General features: G+C 37.4%; 1 protein-coding gene across 3 annotated transcripts in view; it reads left to right on the forward strand.

Moving 5' to 3' along the window:
* The window catches only part of LOC126419075 (RISC-loading complex subunit tarbp2-like), a 101,212-nt gene extending 86,730 nt beyond the window's left edge, over nucleotides 1-14,482 (forward strand). For all 3 annotated transcript variants that reach the window (XM_050086162.1, XM_050086160.1, XM_050086161.1), the window contains exon 3: nucleotides 13,091-14,482. In XM_050086162.1, coding sequence (XP_049942119.1) covers nucleotides 13,091-14,206 — 1,116 coding nt within the window. In that variant the 3' untranslated portion in view covers nucleotides 14,207-14,482. The remainder of the gene's footprint in view (nucleotides 1-13,090) is intronic.
* Nucleotides 14,483-18,937: the final 4,455 nt, after the last annotated feature.

Genomic DNA, 18,937 nt, shown 5'->3' on the forward strand with positions numbered 1-18,937 from the left:
ATTGAATAAAAATAATTCTCAGAGTAATTTTGATAAAGATTTAAAAATTTAAAAAAAGTCAGTGCACCTGACAAGATACCAACACGTAACATCCTGCATGTGATGCTGTTGTTCTGTTCATTATACCACACAACCATACTTTCTAAAGCAACTTTTTTAATGCTATTGAGTCGCACAAAATTTTGAATTTTTTTTCCTCAATTATTCGCAGATGAGGGCCCATCAGGATGAATGGCTGCAGTGTGCGATAACTGGGATCTTAACCTACATCACCATATAGATAATTTCAGAAAGTCGATCGCATCGCTGGGGACCTCTCCTTGTTAATATTTTTAGAGCTACACTCAATATAAGTTAAAGAGAAGTATTCCCACGTTTCAAGGGATCACTCAGAGTTCAAAGGCTAATGAAACTCAAACAGGAACACAAAAAATTCATTGATTTATATAAAAAAAGAATGTATTAAAAGATCACTTTCTGCTGCTCAAGTAGTGTTTGTGATTATGAAATACTGTTGAAGCTTTTTACAGAATTTGTCCTTGGTTTCAAGAAACATTGTGGGTGATACGTTTGAGAAATGACCAAATTTTGAAGAAATGCTAAACTATGCTGCCCTCGCTTGACTTGAGTGTGCAAGCCAACACACTGTTTCCATAAGAGCCACTCCCTTGGAATGTGACTTTTGGATTATGCTATGTATTGGTTGATGTAGTCTCAATTGCATTTGTTATGTCTGTAAAGACACAGTCAATCTACGAGATGGCATGGATTAGATTAGTAATAATGGTAAATTATATTACGAAAAAGTCAAGAAAGGAATCCAGTGCAAATGTTGTAAAACTTCTAGGAGAAAGAAATACTTCAAAAATTTAATGGGTAAGTGTTTCATAATATTTAGCTCACATGTAACCAAACAAGAAGCTCCAGCTGGAAAAATAGGAAACATCAATTTAGAAAAAAGTGTAAGTATTGTACAAAGGGCATTCAAAACGTTTTGCACAGTTGTTTCTGATTTTTATTTTTTTGCAGGAGGAGAATGAAATTTTTTGTGATCATACTTGGAACATTTAGCTACACCTTGAGCGTATTCAATGTTGCCTCCATCAGCTGTGACACGTCTTTTCATGATGTAAATGCGGTTTGGTAAAATTTTGGGGATTTACTTTTACACCATCGCTTGACACAGGAAATAAGGTCTTGCTCACTATGAAATGTTTTACCACACAGGTGGGACTTCAGATGACCAAAGAGGTAAAAATCAGATGGAGCCAAGTCCGGACTGGAGGGAGGATGAGGAACTATTTTCCAACCAATTTTCCCATTTTCTCCTGCGTCATAAGGGCTGTATGGGGTTTGAAATTGTCATGGTGTAGTCTGATGAGCTGATCCTGAAGCTGTGGACTGTGGGTCTTGATGGCACCGACGTGTCCAATGACAAACATTAACGGTCCCGGTTAATTGTGGAGCCAGCTTCTAAAAAGTCAATGAAAATGACTTTGTCCAGTAGAGAGAAATCACCTTCTTTAAACCTCTGCAACCACCGCTCGATACTGCTGCGATCCACTGTGTCCTTCCCGTAAACAGGGAGCAACTTCCTGTGAATCAATGTGGCAGAGTCATTGCCGGTCTTGAAGAGGAACTCCATCACCGACCATTGTTGCAATGTGACATCTACTTCACGGCCCATTATGGTTCACCTGTAAATAAAAGAAAATACTTTTATACGTCAACTTATAGCTAAATATGCAAAGTATGTTCATAAAAAAAATTTCATTCTCCTCCTACAAAAAATAAAAAGTTAGAGACGACTGTGCAAAACTTTTTGAATGCTCTTTGTAGATGGAAGATCAGTGCTAGTACATACCCAAAATGTAAACAGTAAGAAGTTTGTGTTTGACATTGAAGAAGATAGCACTACCATGTTAAAAATAACATGTAAAAATGAATTCTCAAAACTAACACAAAATATACAAAGTGAAAATATTCGGAGACAGCTTTGTGTCGAAATCTGCTAAAGAGGAGAAAAGTGTGTCCATTGTTGTTAAGCGTGGGATGCAGTTTGGAAATGTGATCAATAGTATAGAAAAAGAATGTGCCAATTCTACTGAAAGTGGCTGTGTTGATTTGGAGGTCAGTCCTGTGTGAATAGTGAATTAGATTAACAAATCAAAGTTAAAACATTTCTGTTTGGAGTGCACAAACTTATTGTCTTATTTAAACTGGTTGTAACTTGACAGGTAGCAGGTTGCACAGCACCCGCCACCTCTACACCAATCAGTGTGTAGCCCTGTCAGCTACTGCATTGCAACTTCCACTGCACTTTGCTGCCTAAAACATTGTGCCAGCCAGTCGTCATTGAGCCATTTTAGTGAGAGATTTGGTGACTTTGTTGCCTTATGATGTTTAATGAAAGTAATCAAAATAGGGGCAAATGGAGGCTGCATACTCCTAAGAGGCTTTTAGAAAGTACTGGACATGACATTATTATAGGCAGTCAGTTGTGTGAATTCATGTATTGTTTGAGGCAATACTTTGAGAGGGGGGGGGGGGGGGGGTGTTAAAGAAGCACCTCTTGTTCTGTTAGATGAAGTGGTGGAGTGAACTGCAGCTGCCCTATAAAACAGTGAATGATCAGTGACAAGAGTCGGCAAGGAGAAATGCACGAATGAAGAATCAGGTGAGTCATTTAAATTAGTGTCACATGGGAAGAAGAGGTACCTCGAGAAGAGAGTCACCAAAATAGTCTTTCCAGGAAGATGCGATGCATTGTCAAATATACATGTGATGTTCAAGGATGGAGCATCTGACACTCAAAAACCTACATGCTACCTTTCTAGCAACATCCGTTTCAGGATATAAATTGTCCTTGATACGAGTCACGACAAAGTTAGGCTTCTGTTATAAGTCTATTTCTGGCTGCAAGTTATTACTGGAACACAAAGATAGTGCAGCCTGGTGATGCTGCTTTCTTAGGGAAATTGGAGGAATAAAGTTTGGTGATATTGTCTGGAATGCAAGACACAGTTAAAAAAGAGAGGACAGATGATACCATCAACAGTTGTATGGTAGCTCTGATTGACAGAGGAAAAAGAATAATTTTAGCACATGCTGAAAATTCAAAAGATTTCATAACTTATTGTCTGCTGGTATTATGTTCAAACAAGACATGCAACTACCACGAATAGATAAAAAATAATGCTTCTGTGAAAAGGTTTGAAGATTATGTGCTTCAAAACCTAAATCCTCCCATAATTAATGTAGATAATGCTCCACATCATTCTGTTGTACAAGACTAGATGCCCACAAAGACATTGTTTGCTGGCTAGAGAAACATAAGATACTGCTTGATAGCAATTTACAAGAGCAGAATTGTTAGAACTTGTCACAGTAAAAGTCATAGAACCCTGTTGACATTATGGGTGAAATAGCAACAAAATGTAGACATAAAATGCTCAGATTGTCTCCCTACCATTGCCATTTGATTACAATAGAACTGATTTGGACTCAGGTTAAACATTATATTGCTACAGAAAATAAATAAACAAAATTCATTTACTGAAGCAGAACTCCTTTTGAAGGAGGCAATTGAAAAAGGGACACAAGAAAGCTGACAAAAGGCAGTGAATCAGGTGAAATGAGTGACACAGGAAGTATGTTATAATAAAGGTTGTTACAACAATGTGTTAAAGACTTGATAATACGTAACAATGGAAAATCCAGACAAGATAATGTCTGTCATTACAATCATCGACACACATAGTTCCACTGATCCTGATTCTGAATTACATGGTGTCTTCCCATTGTCAGATTAGTGTATAAGGTACTTCAATGAACCTCTTACTTCCGTAAAATCTTGAGTTAGTGAATTTATTTCGATCATTTATTCAGTTCAATGAACTCCCATCATTTCCTTATGGTAAGTTAGATTGCATTTTAATTATACACTGAAGCACCAAAGAAACTGGCGTAGGCATGCTTATTCAAATACAGATATATGTAAACAGGTGAATATGGTGCTGTGGTCGCCAATGCCGATATAAGACAACAAGTGTCTGGCTCAGTTGTTAGATTGGTTACTGCTGCTGCAATGGTGTGTTATCAAGATTTAAGGGAGTTGGCACATGAGCGATGGGCCACGGCACCTCCAAGGTAGCAGTGAAGAGGGGAATTTCCCGTATGAACATTTCAAGAGTGTACCGTGAATGTCAGGAATCCGGTAAAACATTAACACTCTGACATCGCTGCGTCCAGCAAAAGATCCTGCAAGAACAGGACCAACAATGATTGAGGAGAATCAGTCAACATGATAGAAGTGCAACCCTTCCGCAAATAGCTGCAGATTTCAATGCTGGGGCCTCAAAAAGTGTCGGCTTGTGAACCATTCAATGAAACATCATCGATATGAGCTTTCGAAACAGGAGGCACATTTGTGTACTCTTGATGACTGCACGACACAAAGCTTTACGCCTCACTTGGGCCCTCAACACTAAAATTGGACTGTAGATGACTGGAAACATATTGCCTGTTCAGACAAGACTCGTTTCAAACGTATTGAGCAGATGGACTGTACAGGTATAGAGACAACTTCATGAATCGATGGACCCTGCACACCAGCAGGGGACTGTTTGAGCTGGTGGAGGCTCTGAATGATGAGGGGTGCGTGCATTTGGATTGATATGGGACCCCTGATGTATGTAGATACGACTGACAGATACCATGTACGTAAGCATCCTGTCTTATGCCTGCACCAGTTCATGCCCATTGTGCATTCTGATGGACTTGGGCAATTCCAGCAGGACAATGTGACACCCAACATGTTCAGAATTGCTACAGAGTGGCTCCAGGAACACTCTTCTGCATTTAAACACTTTCACTGGCCGCCAAACTCCCCAGACATGAACTTTATTGAGCTTATCTGGGATGCCTAGCAACACGCCATTCAGGAGAGATCTGCACCCCCTCGTACTCTTACGGATTTATGGACAGCCCTACAGGACTCATGGTGTCACTTCCCTCCAGCACTACTTCAGACATTAGTTGAGTCCACGCCACATCGTGTTGTGGCACTTCTGCATGCTTGCGGGAGCCCTACTAGATGTTATGCAGGTGTACCAGTTTCTTTGGCTCTTCAGTGTATTTCATTTTGTGTAGACACCAAGATATTATTTCATGTGTGTAATAGTTTTCAAGACATGTGATAAGAAGGAAACTTTTCCGGATACAAAATTTCCTCCTATTTCTATACCCAGTGTAACGCCTGTGATGTTCGCCTGCTTCATTTCTTCATTAATAGTCCTTGGTGTCGACATAGTGCATTGTTATACTGCCTGAAAAATGGGGGTTCAAAGTTCAACACTGACTACTGTAAATGATGTAGCCAACAGTTGAACAGTTGCATTTCACAGTTCTTTACTTTCACTGTTCACAGCCCCCAATATTACAGTTATATGGCCAGTTCACTATTGGTGAATGTTGATAAGCCTCATTAATAGGTTGCAGGCAAACATCAGTATAGTTTGTCATTGAACATCTATGAGCAGTAAAAACCTAACCACACAGTTCACAGTTCTTGCAGAATAATGCGGATACAGTACGTGTGAATCTTTCTAAAATAATCTAAACAGACACTGTCATTGTTTTATCACACAGCCTATTTGTGTTAAACTAATTCTACTGTTAAGGTGATGCACTGTTGTTACTTGAAACAGTACATAATTCCCCTCTGAAAATCATCCATGGACTGACACAGTAGGGACCAAAAATCCATCTTTCATATATCCTCACAATAAGAGGAACTGAAACTATGCATTTTTCGATGTTTAAGTTACAGAAATTACAATTAAAACATGATGATGATGATGATGATGATGATGATGATGTCCCATACTCCTTGATAGAGCGTAGGGGACGATGCGGGAGACCCGCACCGCTGTACTAGACAAGGTCTTAGCAGAGGTGGTTTGCCATTGCCTTCCTCCGACCGTAATGGGGATGAACGACGATGATGATAATGACACCAAATCATCTCGAGGCAGAGAAAATTCCTGACTCCACCAGGAATCGAACCCGGGACCCTGTGCGCGGGAAGCGAGAACGCTACCGCAAGACCACGAGCTGCGGACAATTAAAACGTAACTCGTTCAATTAACTGAATACATCGAAAAATTCCTCCTGTTTAATAGTTTCTTCTACCACAAAGGCTAGGCCAAAGTATTTGTTTAAATAATGAAATTAAGAGAGAGAGTTATACAAACAACACTTTTAACAAACCTGGTAATTATTTTGGAATTAATTAAGGGCTGGCTTTGCTAATGTTTTCGAACAGAGCCAAATAAATACTTGAAGAACCGTAGTAGTTCTTCTTCCAAATGTTTATTTGTTTATAAGTCATCAATAAAATCTAAGTCACGAAACAATTTCTGATTTCACCCTACAATAAAGGTATTAACTGGAATAGTCAAAATAAATTATGAAATTAATTACATACTTAAAACTAAGCACAAAATTAAGACATGGTGATATTTTCCTTAAAAGACTGAGGGCCAACCTTTCTCTCTTATGGAAATGCAGATTATACTTATTTATGTTGGTAATTAGGCAAAAATGAAAATAAAATGAATTTAAGGAGGCAGATGGCAAAACAAGAGAGGAAGTAAAAAGATCCAAGCTTGCTTTGTCACAATCCCCTAATTAAAATGAAGAAAAAATTCTTGATGGGTTTAGAGATGCTACTGAGAGCAATCTTCACTCCATGATGCGTAGCAACTTTCCTTTGCATAAGACATTCAACTTAGCTTTTACAAGTTAAATATTGACACAATTGCATAAAATCACCGCTTTCAGATACAAAACTCTGTATGATAATTTAAAATATTCATTGCCGAGCCAGATATTTTGGTAAGAAGAAAAAAATTATTGCTGAGTAGTCAGTAGTTTGTGACATATGATGTGATAAGTTTGAGGCTGTTTATGAAAGGAAAAATTCAGTCTGTTTAAAAAAAAAAAAATTGAAGTAGTCCTTGCACTAATTTAAATTAAGAAAAAATTTCTGACTTGCTGAGAGAGAGATGCAATAGGTATCTATATTACATGTATTTGAGATCTTTTACTTGATTTTTTGTGGGAGATACAGGCTTTACAGAGATTTTCTAAGGCCGTTGACAGCAATGTGCTGTGGTGGCTGCCTGTAAACAGTACTTGAGGTGCCAATACTGCAACTTTGGACATTAAATGTCAAGTGCCAACTATTTTAAATAAGACTATAAGACTTATTTATGTCAATAATTATGGAAAAGCTAGTTCCAAATGTGTGGACAACACTTAAATCACTCCGCTGGGAAGAGACTGTTACCAAGTATAAACAGGGGAAACTAGTGAAAGAGAGAAATTACAACCAGATTTTGTTGAATATTACCGATCCAATATATAGTTAAAGTTCCTTTACCTTGTGATCAAACTAGTTTTAAAAATGCTGTACCTGATAAATTTCTCAGTAGTAATTTCATTATGTTTGAACAACAGAGGTCTGTCTGAGGAAGTGATCAGCAGACTTTGTCGTAAGCAAATTCTATTAGAAAGTATGAAAAAATCAGTAAAGTTAATATGACTAAATGAACATTGGCTTGAAATGGAAGATATTTACCTTCTCAGTAAACTTACAGGTTACAAACTGGCTACCAACTTTTCATCCTGTATTCCACAATAAACAGTGATGTCAGGCAGAATTTTAGCCATTCAAATGAAGAACGCACATTTGAAAGTTGGTGCATTGAATTTAGAATATAACATGTTAGTAATCATCATAAAACACATCCTAGGGTACCATATTAGCTCTGCATTCCTAGCTAAATTTGAAACATTTTTACGTAAATGAAAAACAGAAAGACTGTATAAGGTAATGGTTATATGTGCTGATTTCAACACAGATGTAAGGGCTTAGGATAAATTTGCTTTGCTATTAAAGAATGTGATAGCCACAAATGGTCTAAGTGTGACTCACAAGAGTAACACCAACTTATCCATCGTGTATTAAGAATATGGTAATTATAGTGCGAAAGAAAAGTTTCATGTAGATTTAGGAGTATCACCATTTTTGTATTATTATCCTAAACCCTTGCCCCCAGACACCAGGGAGAGCACTCAAGACAGCGCATCAAACAAATTTATTGACATCTTACCGGTATTTCTGCCTTGGGGTGCCACTAACCACAAACACCTCATCTTGCCTTACTGACTTTTCCCATCTGCCAATCCCCAAAAACCATATGATAGTCACAATATATGGTACAGTACCATTAACTCTCGAACACTGATTTCCTACAAAATTGTTATCCATGACAATCATAACTGCCAAACAGTCTCAAATATACATTTATTCATGTAGATACACATTGTGGGGCGGCGAATAATTTGTAAAAATAAATTGCTGTATAAATGCGTGCATGTTGAATCAGTTTCTGGCTTTTAGAATGTTGTTAATGCTGTCTTTCGCCGTTCTCAACACTGGCTCTCTATTTACTTTTTAGCACCCAGAAAGTGATTTAACAAAACGTGGAGCCAGTAATTAGAGATCCTAGTGCCCACTTCATTTGAGAATACCATTATAGCTGCAGCTTATAGCTCTGAGGAATTAGGAGATTGTCCGGGATTTCTAATCAAAAACGGTTTTCCAAAATAGTTGAGTATATTCTGAAATTCACTGATAAAAAACACAAGTATCCCTACAACCTAACTAACAGAGCAGTTCAGAGTCTAATGCGCTGATGCAACTATATATGTCCGAATTAAATGTTAAAAAGAATGCTCGCCACAATTTGATGAAAATATTTCATCAAACGCCACGCTAAATTTTTGGTAGAATGTCTGTCCCGCGACGGCACGTGAAAATACGACAATACGCGAACTGAAGCTAGATAATGAAAATCATCCCAGAATTAACACTTCACTTGAAATGTTTTCATGGTTCCGCGTATCTCTAGTAACTTAATACGGCACCCGAGGCTGTTTGTAGCAGTGATACCGATGCGACGCGACTCCCGACACAGATGGCGTGTCATTCAGCATCTGGAGAGAACTGGGGCCTTGCTTCCTCGCGCAGCGTTCTTATATATAAAGCCGTGGTGCGGACGGCTAAGGGAACGCCTGATCAAATCGGCTCTCCCGACTAGCCGCTGGGCTAGTAACGCACCACTTCAAGTTAAATAATAATTTATAGCTTCTTTTGCTGATGGCCGATGAAGCTCTTAATTTAAACGAGCATTCAGCACGCAGGTAAGTATTGATAATAAAATTTTTGACGTGGCTAAGTTAAATATTTTGGGCGAGAGAATTAATTTAATTACACTGCAAGCAGTAGATGAGCTCTGAACTGGCCCTTTTGAGATCCGCTATCGCTATAATTTTATAGGTATTCAAAAGAAACTTTTCACATCTTCATAGTCATAGCGGACCTCCAACCTATTTAAATCTAAACATCCTAGCCTTATTTATTAGCCTACTTAAGCTATCTTGCTTCCTTCAGTTTTGAGATGAAAACCAGAAAATCATGAATTTCCACTAAAATCTTAATTTGTGAAATCCAAAGTACTGTTTTTATTAAATCACTATGAAAGATGAATCTAAATATAAATTTTGAAGTCTCTAGCTCTTTTCTGTTGCGCCAATGATTTTTTTAGAAAAACGTCCAAATTTCGAAAATGGCTGAAGTTATCGAACTGATATTTAACACATATTAATTTAGTATTACGTCTGACATGCTAGAAAAGTTTTAGGTCATTTGCTTGATTTTTAAGGTATTGCGCAACATTTATGACGTCAGAGCTAGTTACAGCAGACTGGCTGGCACACAATGGAAACTGATGTGAATTTACTACAGCGTGAGTAGGCTGCTTCCCTACAACATTGAAATTTAATTACTGTTAAAATTGTGTAAAGACCAAATGTAGATTGCAACTCATGCTGTGGTGCATGAAAATACACAATATATCATGGACATGCACGAGTTTTAATATAATTACCTTTAGGATCTAGGTTTCCATAGCAATTCATCTGAGAAAATGGTCTCATAATACGGTCCACGCTAGTATACCAAAGATAACACTTTTGTGTTAGTATATTTCAGTAAAAGCAATGGAAATTGTGAAGCACATCAAAGCACATTTTCTACATGAGGTGGCTAATATTCTCCACAAGCTCTTGTTAAAAGATTGTTATCCATCCATCAAAAATCTATGGTTTAAACATACTTGTAACTAAACATTTTTACATACAGTAAAGAAAAGAAAAGAAAAAAAATTACACGGGTTCCCCATAACTGTTTTATTATGTACTTTTTGCAGAATAATTCTGTACTTACATGTAATTTTGTGTCTAGTGCCACAAAAGAGAGAAATTCATTTCTAATGAAGAAACAATTTTTTTCAGATGAAAAGATTACAGTTTTTCTTAAGGCTTCACAATGTACAAATATGTTTCATGTGTGCTTGAATGAAATGTTTTTTGCCGTACACACATGTTAAGTTTGGTGATATATTATGTAGAATCCGGAATAAAGTACCAGTTGTGAAGCCTTTGAAAACAAGGCTGTTGTACTCAACAGTGTGTTATGGCACTGGTGGGTCAATTCTGTTCTTGGCCACAGTTTGGCATTGGCCCTTCATTAGGGTGGACAGCTAGTTGGCGATCATGCCCACATAAAAAAGACTGCGCAGAAATTGCAGCAGAGCAGGTGTATAAAAGACTGCTTTAACAGTTGGCCCTGCATCCGCTGGGAGAATAAGATGTGCTGGGTGGATGCTTCTTAGCCCATGCCATCTGGATCCAACATCCTCAACACCAGCTTCTTTGAATTTCACAGATGTGGATGGTCTGTGCTTTGTAATTCTGCTGGCCTCAATTGCTGCAAGCTCTGTGTCCCACATCCACGTCCATCTGTTCAAAAGCGTAGTCATCAGTCTTGTGTGCATGCCTGTCAATGACTTTTTTGGTTCAGTTGTTTATTTTACTGGCTAACTTCTTTCATGAATTATTCATATATTTAATTAATAAATGAAATAGTCTCTATTTTTTTCAAGGAATTGGAAGCATAATGGCCAGTGTGTGGAAGTTCAAGCATTATAATCATTGAAACAGGCAGGCCAAAAGTCACTATAAATAGCTGAAATAGGTGAAAGCTTACATTATGCCCTTTCATATACTTGATAACATTATTCAGTCAATTATACAATCAACATATTTATGTTGACATCAAGTTGTATTAAATTTTTAAAGCAATGTTGAAGTTTCAAACGAAATGCTAATTGTACTTGACAGAAAAATAAAAATTACAGTGCCTCATCGGCTTACTGGTTGTACTTGACAGCCAAATAATTTTTCAGATTTTCTGGAGTAATGTTGAGTCTCCCACCAAATAATTTTTCGTCTGAGAAATTTACCTCTCAACATAATTGAAGCAAATCTGAAACACTGAACTGTTGTAACGTCTATTTCTACTGCAATAGACTTGTCACCACGTTGAATTTTTGAAATGTTCTTAGTTATCAAGATCAGGATTTTTTGAAAACATAGTTCTACACTTTTCTCTAACTAAAGGACACCATTTCCCTGGCACAGTCTCTAATATTTACACTGCATAATCCACAATTTTCACTGACTTCATTGGATGATGTCTTGTTTCTTGAAGCTGGCAGACCATTTATGACAGAAAAAAACTCTGTCACATGGAAGTGAAGTAATTTCTCACTTCCAGATATTAAAAATATTTCTTTACTGCTACATTTGAACATGCTTCATCCTCCAGAGTGGTGACTGCCTTAGTTATGCTCAGGTAATTTGAAATATGGTAAACTACTTCTGAAATCCATGTCCCCCATCTAGTTATAACAGGCTGAGGGGGCTGAGGTATATTTGTTGCAATGTCTTTAAATGCCTGAATACTTAATGAGGCTTCCACAATGAGCTCCTTAATATTGGAAATCAGTTTGTTGATATCCGGAAACAAGTCTTCTCTCTTTTGAAGCCCTATGAAAAACTCGGAGGCCATGTGAGACAGTATCTGGATATAGTGCTGTTGAAGTTCTCGCAGCCCCATTTTGCATGTGGTGCAGTGCCTAAGATGAAAAGTAATCTATTGTTGTTTTGAATTTCTTCAAGCCACAGCAACTGTAATGAATTTGCAAATAACTGTGCAACAGTAGCATCAAAGATTTTTTTCTCCAGACACTGTAATAAGCAGGAGTGCTTTTTGATTCACTTTCTGAAGGATTTAATGGTCTACCAATGACATTGACAATAAAACAACCTGTAGGTTCAGGTGACTGGTCAGTTAAAATTCAGATTTTTTTAAATTCATCTTCAATGATTTTCATTGCTTCATCACAAGTCAAACGCAAATTGTGATTTTTCGACTCAATGTTGCAGCTGCCATTGGAAACAAAGAAATCTTGTTCCCAATGGCTTTCGAAAGTGCGTTTTTGTATTTGGTTGTATTTTCTGGTTCACTAACTACACATATTTTGCACTGAAATATTTTACTGTCAGTAAAAAAGAAGTCTTTCTTGTTTACAGCATAAAGGATCACTTAATTTCAGCATGGTACTAGCTGTCTTGCATGATATCAGAATGAAAACTGAAAGAAAGAAACATGTAGAACAATAATGAAACTGTTTTAGCTCCAGCACTTATTGCTTTTGAAGGAGGTATAATCTGATAAGAAGCCAAGTAAACACAAGCAAATCTGTTACCTACTTCTACCTCTTTTTATGACACTCATTTTTAATAATAAACAAAATAATAATAATAATAATAAAGCAATACAACACATTTATATTTATTTATATTAAAAAAAAAGAAAACAGCAGTGTTTCGAACGCAAAGATGTATATCGTACAGATACTTGTTAAAATTGAGGGTAAATCTAACACATTTAAAAAGACATTCTGTCAAAGTTATCATCTCTGATGATGATTGTTGCAGTTATTTTAAGTATTTATTTCATGAACAGTTGCACAAAAGTTCCACTATACTTAAATTATTTTAAATCAGACAGTGGAGTAACTGCACTATGTACTACAAATAAAATGTTTTGTTACAGGGCAGAAGTTGGAGGAATAATAAACATGCAGTAGATCTGCAGTGTCAGAATACTGATATTAAAGATCCTTTTGGCCTTACGATGGAGCCTTGGAGGCGTTACCAGGACAGCACTGGTGGCTCAAATACACCAGTAAATACTCATTTCAAATATGAAAATGATGATGAAGTTGAGGGCGAAGAAAATGTGGCTTGTCAGCAGGCTCAAGCGACAAAAAAGGTGATGGATATCCTGTCCGGAACTTGTTGCTATCTTACAGACCCAGATAATATGTCCGTTTCCACATGTGATGACGCTGCAGATGAGATTTTTCCTTCATTTAGTGATCCTTATAATTTTTCCATTTCAATGACTGCAAAAGGTCACAGACAAGCAGGATCACTTGCTTCAACTTCCACATACTCTGTGAAAAATAAAAAGCAAAGTGCACACTCCCTGACAGACAGTCCTGTAAACAAACTGGAAGAAGTATCCAAGCACAATAAGTTGCCGCCCCCATCATATTCTCTGGTTTCAAGAAAAGTAACTCCAAAAGGTTTTGTTGCAGTTTGTGAATTCTTGGATTATGTTGAAACAGGGCATGGTAATTCACAGAATGAAGCAAGGGAAGAGGCAGCTATCAAAATGCTTAAAAATTTACATCTAGATGATGATTCCCTCTCTGAATATGATTATGGTATTGCACATTCATTTCAATATAATGTTGTTAAGGAGGAGGATCAGAAAGGTTTGCAGGATGGGACACCCAACAAATATAAAGCACCGTATCTTCAGGGAAGTAATTTGAATCTTGGAGGATTTGAGCACTGCCAGAGAGACCAGCTCCAGCAGGAGTCTGACAGAGGCTCACGCTATCCACTTCCAGAATTTTCTCTGAAACCGACAGGTAACAAACAATATGTATGGCTTGTGCAGTCAATCGCATCAAAAATGAACTTTGAAGTTAAATATGAAATTCTACCGCATCGTACAAGCAACGCTTTAGCCCAGTGTGTGGTCCACCTCTGTAAAGATCCCCCTATAGTGTGCTATGGATCCGCTAAATCTGAAAATAAGGCAAAATCTTCTGCAGCTCGGTGTGCATTTGAATACCTAAAGATAGTATATCAAAAGTAAGAAGTGCATTATAAAATAAACAATGTGTATTAGATTCTGTGATACTAACTTTTCTACCTGGGAAGCAGTTTGTCTGTGATTGATAGTAAATGCTGGTCTATAAATTGAACAAAAAATTATGCTGTTTGAAGTTGAGGCAGTGTTTTTTATGGCAGTTTCAAGACAAACTTGCTTTGAACATGCCAGAGTACCTGGTTTCACAGTGCAAGTGTATTATATTGTGAGAGTGTATGTATTTTTGTAATTGTTATTCAAATAAAGTGCTGTTTTTGTACATGCTTTGTGTATTATTATTTTTTGTAATTTTATTATGCTTTAGTGTACTGTTCATATTTACCAGTGACATGATTTCCTAGTAATTTCCTTTAAGAAAAGGAATACCAGATCTTGTAAAATTTGAATTTCAAGCAGTAACTAGAAAAGTAAATCTAAAAGTGTTGGGTGACACTTACGGAAACACTCCATGAAATTCTCATATAATCTGCAGCAGTGTTAACCAGCTCATGTGGATAAGGTTTTGAAACTTAGGTAAGTATGCTACAATTTCCCTCTCTCTGACCTAGCCCCCCTGCTAATACTTGCCACATCTGTAGCATGCGGGCACTTCGGGGAGCTCATTATTGATTTACTGGATACGCGTTACCAGTTTGGCAATATCGGTTTTCCTGAAATGGGGACTGATGAGTGCCGCCAGTCCTCTGTAACCATATGCCCTGGGCATGCTTTAACTACCATCGTGCAGTGCAGTGGTGGAACATTGTTTGTCAGGAGGTTTGGGAATTGTGGCTTAACCACTCGTATCAAGAGTATGATACAAACCTATGTGGTTTTTAAAAATAATCTCAAGATGTGCTATGTGGTGATAAGATGAGTGGCAGTTGAGACACAGTAGTCATTATCAGGCAACCTCTAGGGAACCTGCTACAACTCAGTTGTAAAAGACTGGCAAGCAGGGCTCTGTCTGGATGGACCTTCATATCCCTCGCTGCTTGTAGGAATGCCACAGCATAAAAATTATACAAAATCACCCCCAACACAATAGGTGTATTGCCTGGGAGTGTCCACACACTTTCTCTTCCAAAAGACTGAGTGAGGTTAATCCTCCTGATGATCTGATTGTATTTAGTAACAGGGCTCAAGAGGTCATAAATCCGAATCTGTTTCTAGTGAGGAAGGAAGGGATTTATGAAAATGTGACCCCTTTCTGTATTAAAGGCTTGGAAGGGCTTGCTGGTTGAAACTAACAAATCAAAGCAGATGGAGCTTTTAAGGAACTCTTAAGCAACTGAGTGAATAAGGGATAGTTTTTAAAATTCACAGCTCTAACTCCAGCGAGAGTGTGATCACACGCTGAGATATTATGAACATGGATATCTCAGAATTGAAACAAGTTTGGTTGTCACGGGGAGTAGTCAATGTTGGTACAAAGAATGCGTAGTAATAATGGGGAGATAGAGGAGACTGCCAGTTTCATAATGACCTTCAGTTTGCCATGACTACCAGAGTGCATCATGGCAGGGTTCTGCAGACTTGGAGGTTGAACTTTACATACCTAACACTGTGAGGTAATAAAAATTCTAGCAATTTGGCCTAACAACATAGTGTCAGATGTTAAGCGACTTGCAGGAAATGTGGGAAGGCAACTTGCGAATATGGCACTTACTGCCAATCTCCAGCAATATGCATCAACTGCTCTGGGAGCCATGTAGTCTGGAGTTGAGATTGCCCAATATTCGATAAAGAATATAAGGCAATAAAGCTGCCCATTTTTTGCCCCTTCCTACGTTCTCTTAATGAAAAAACCTATCATCAGGGTAGAAATTTCAACACAAGTGATGCCCAGCTAAACAGTACCTATCACCCACACCTATACCTGCCAAGGCAAACAGAGTAAGGATACAGCACCCCAGGTAGCTATAACACCAGATATAACCAATGCTTTAACACTGACTACGGAGAAGCCACCAAGAAGACAATGCCTCTGAACTTCCAGCTACCTTCTAAATTGGCCCCAGTGTGGATTGACGAGGTATCACTACACACTCAGTAACCTGAGCCTGCTATAAGCAGCAATTCAGTGAGCTTTCTTACATAAGCAAACCTTGTGTGTGTATTCTTCAATTTGGAAAAAGTCTGTGATACAATATAATATTTTGTGCAGCTTAAAATACAGTCATCTTTTGTGGCTTCTAGCACTCGATACCAAAGTTAATGTTTCTTGAAGTTCATAATTGAAGTGTGTCTCTACATGAAAGGAAGTTTGGGCTCTTCCTAACATCAGGATCGACTAATCAGTTTAATCAAATCTAGTAAATAAAGTGGCCAAAATGGAAATGTACTTAAGAACTTGTTTATTCACATCACAAATATGCCTAATCACTGACCTTACAAGATCTGAGGCAATACTAGCCATATCATGGCTGTTGACACTGGTCCTTATATGTTGTAACACTTGAAATATGAAAGCATTCATTGTTTTCAACAGTAATGTTGAAGTTTATAATTAAAAGTTAATTGGTTTACTAAAATAAGTTACATAATTTAGATTTACAATTTGTTACAATCTTTCCAGAATAATTGACATGCTGAAATATTACAATTATAGTCAGCAAATTACGTGAAATACCTTTCCACAATAATGTTTGCTTTAGAAATCTTAATAACATTTTAAATACATGTTTTATTTTGATATTAACATGAATCCTACATCATTGCACTTAGCTGAACAAAAATTACAATCAAGTTTCTGTGTGGGAATTTTGTTAAGTACTGGTTTTAACATTTGTTTACATTTATTACACATATTTTCAAATACTGGCTATATTTTGTTGCATTTTTATTATATTTTGTCATAGTTACATTCTAGGTCTTCTAATCATATCAATATATTGGATTTATAATGTTAAAATGCATGCTCATGTATTTGTACTGCTTCGCATAAATAATGCGCGCGCGCGCGCCCACACACACACACACACACACACACACACACACACACACACACACACACACACACAGAGAGAGAGAGAGAGAGAGAGAGAGAGAGAGAGAGAGAGAGAGAGACACTTCATATGAGAGTTAGCAGTAGTATGCATCTATCAGATGAGGGGTATGTTATACAATAATTTTGATGTCTTGGTATGTACTATCAACTAAGCAGATTATATAAATTATTAAAGCTTACTTCATTTTACAAATTTGTTTCCTGCATGTCCTTTCTCTTTTCGGTAGTATCATTAGCACAATGGGACCTCTTATTCAACAAGTCGTCAGAATGCATTTCACTTCTCGACACACTTCAAATGTTTTGTTCTGCTCTGAAAAAACACTGTCTCTACCAGCAATAGTCCAGACAGAACACTACTTCAGAAAGCTCATAGGGTTACAAATGAGCAATGCACTGTTTAAAGTTCTATCTTGATATGTAATTAGTTTGTAGATGAGATGCCGGCCGGTGTGACCGAGCAGTTGTAGGTACTTCGGTCTGGAACCGTGCGACCGCTACGGTTGCAGGTTTTAATCCTGCCTGAATGTGTGTGATGTCTTTAGATTAGTTAGGTTTAAGTAGTTCTAAGTTTTAGGGGACTAATGACTCAGATGTTAACTCCCATAGTGCTCAGAGCCATTTGAACCATTTTTTGTAGATGAGATGCTAATACCTCCCACTTACAAGCCATCATCAGGAAAATCATACATTTGAAATTATAATAACTATTTTGTCATCAGAAAAGATTTGAGTGTAAAAAGTTTAGTTCTTCAAATATTCTTCAAAGGTGGTACTTCATATCAGATAAGTAACAGTGTATAACTTTCAATGTTTGTAACTTTTATACCTTATTGAAGTATGGTCTTGTCATATGATTTTCATCTCATAGTGAACTTATCTAAGTGCTGCTCTCATAAAGTATAGATCAATAATTATAACGGTATTTCTCCTCAAGTGTAATAAAAGTTGTATCTAAGTTTAGAGTGTTTCATATTTCCTTCATTTGTTCACACTGGAATTAGCAAGGGCGGGGGAGAGCTAAAGAGGGAAAAACTTCCAGAGAATCTTTCATACATATGAGTGTGTTAATTTTCATTTGCAGATCAATGTATTTTATTTTAAAGTGGATATTTTTCATTTCGTATAGTAAGTTTGACAATTAGTAAAATGAGTATTTGTTAGCCTTATAATAATGCAGGGTGTACCACTCAAACCTCCCTGATTTCAAGGACCCAGGAGAGAAAAACCACAGTAGATGCGACAATGAAAAAAGCGCCACATTGTAGAGCATTTCAAAAAAATTTATATTCCTGTGTCAGAAGTGCCAAGTATCATTATTGGAGTGCAGCATGGTCACATAACGTGAAAACAGTGACTCCACAGCAGCGCGTGCAAGCAGTAGTGTGGTTTGCAGAAAAAATCGCCAATTACTGTGCAAAGAAATTGTCATGTGTATGAATGTGATCCACGTGATGTAAAAACAATTAAGGAATGGTATAGGAAGTTTCTGGCAATAGGGAGTGTTCTGAAACATTCTAGTGGTGCACATTACGGAGTTTCAGAAGAGACAGGGGAGGACATCAGACAAATGTTTCTCAGAAATCCATGTAGGTTAATTTGTCAAGCATCCAGACAACTTGATGTACAACGATCAACATTGCATCATGTAGTTCACCAGCATCCTCGTATGTGTGCTTACAAAGTGCAAATTCTGCCACATCTGACCCCAAACAACAAACCATGCC

This window comes from Schistocerca serialis, chromosome 9 (assembly GCF_023864345.2).
Source record: "Schistocerca serialis cubense isolate TAMUIC-IGC-003099 chromosome 9, iqSchSeri2.2, whole genome shotgun sequence".
Lineage (NCBI taxonomy): Eukaryota > Metazoa > Arthropoda > Insecta > Orthoptera > Acrididae > Schistocerca > Schistocerca serialis.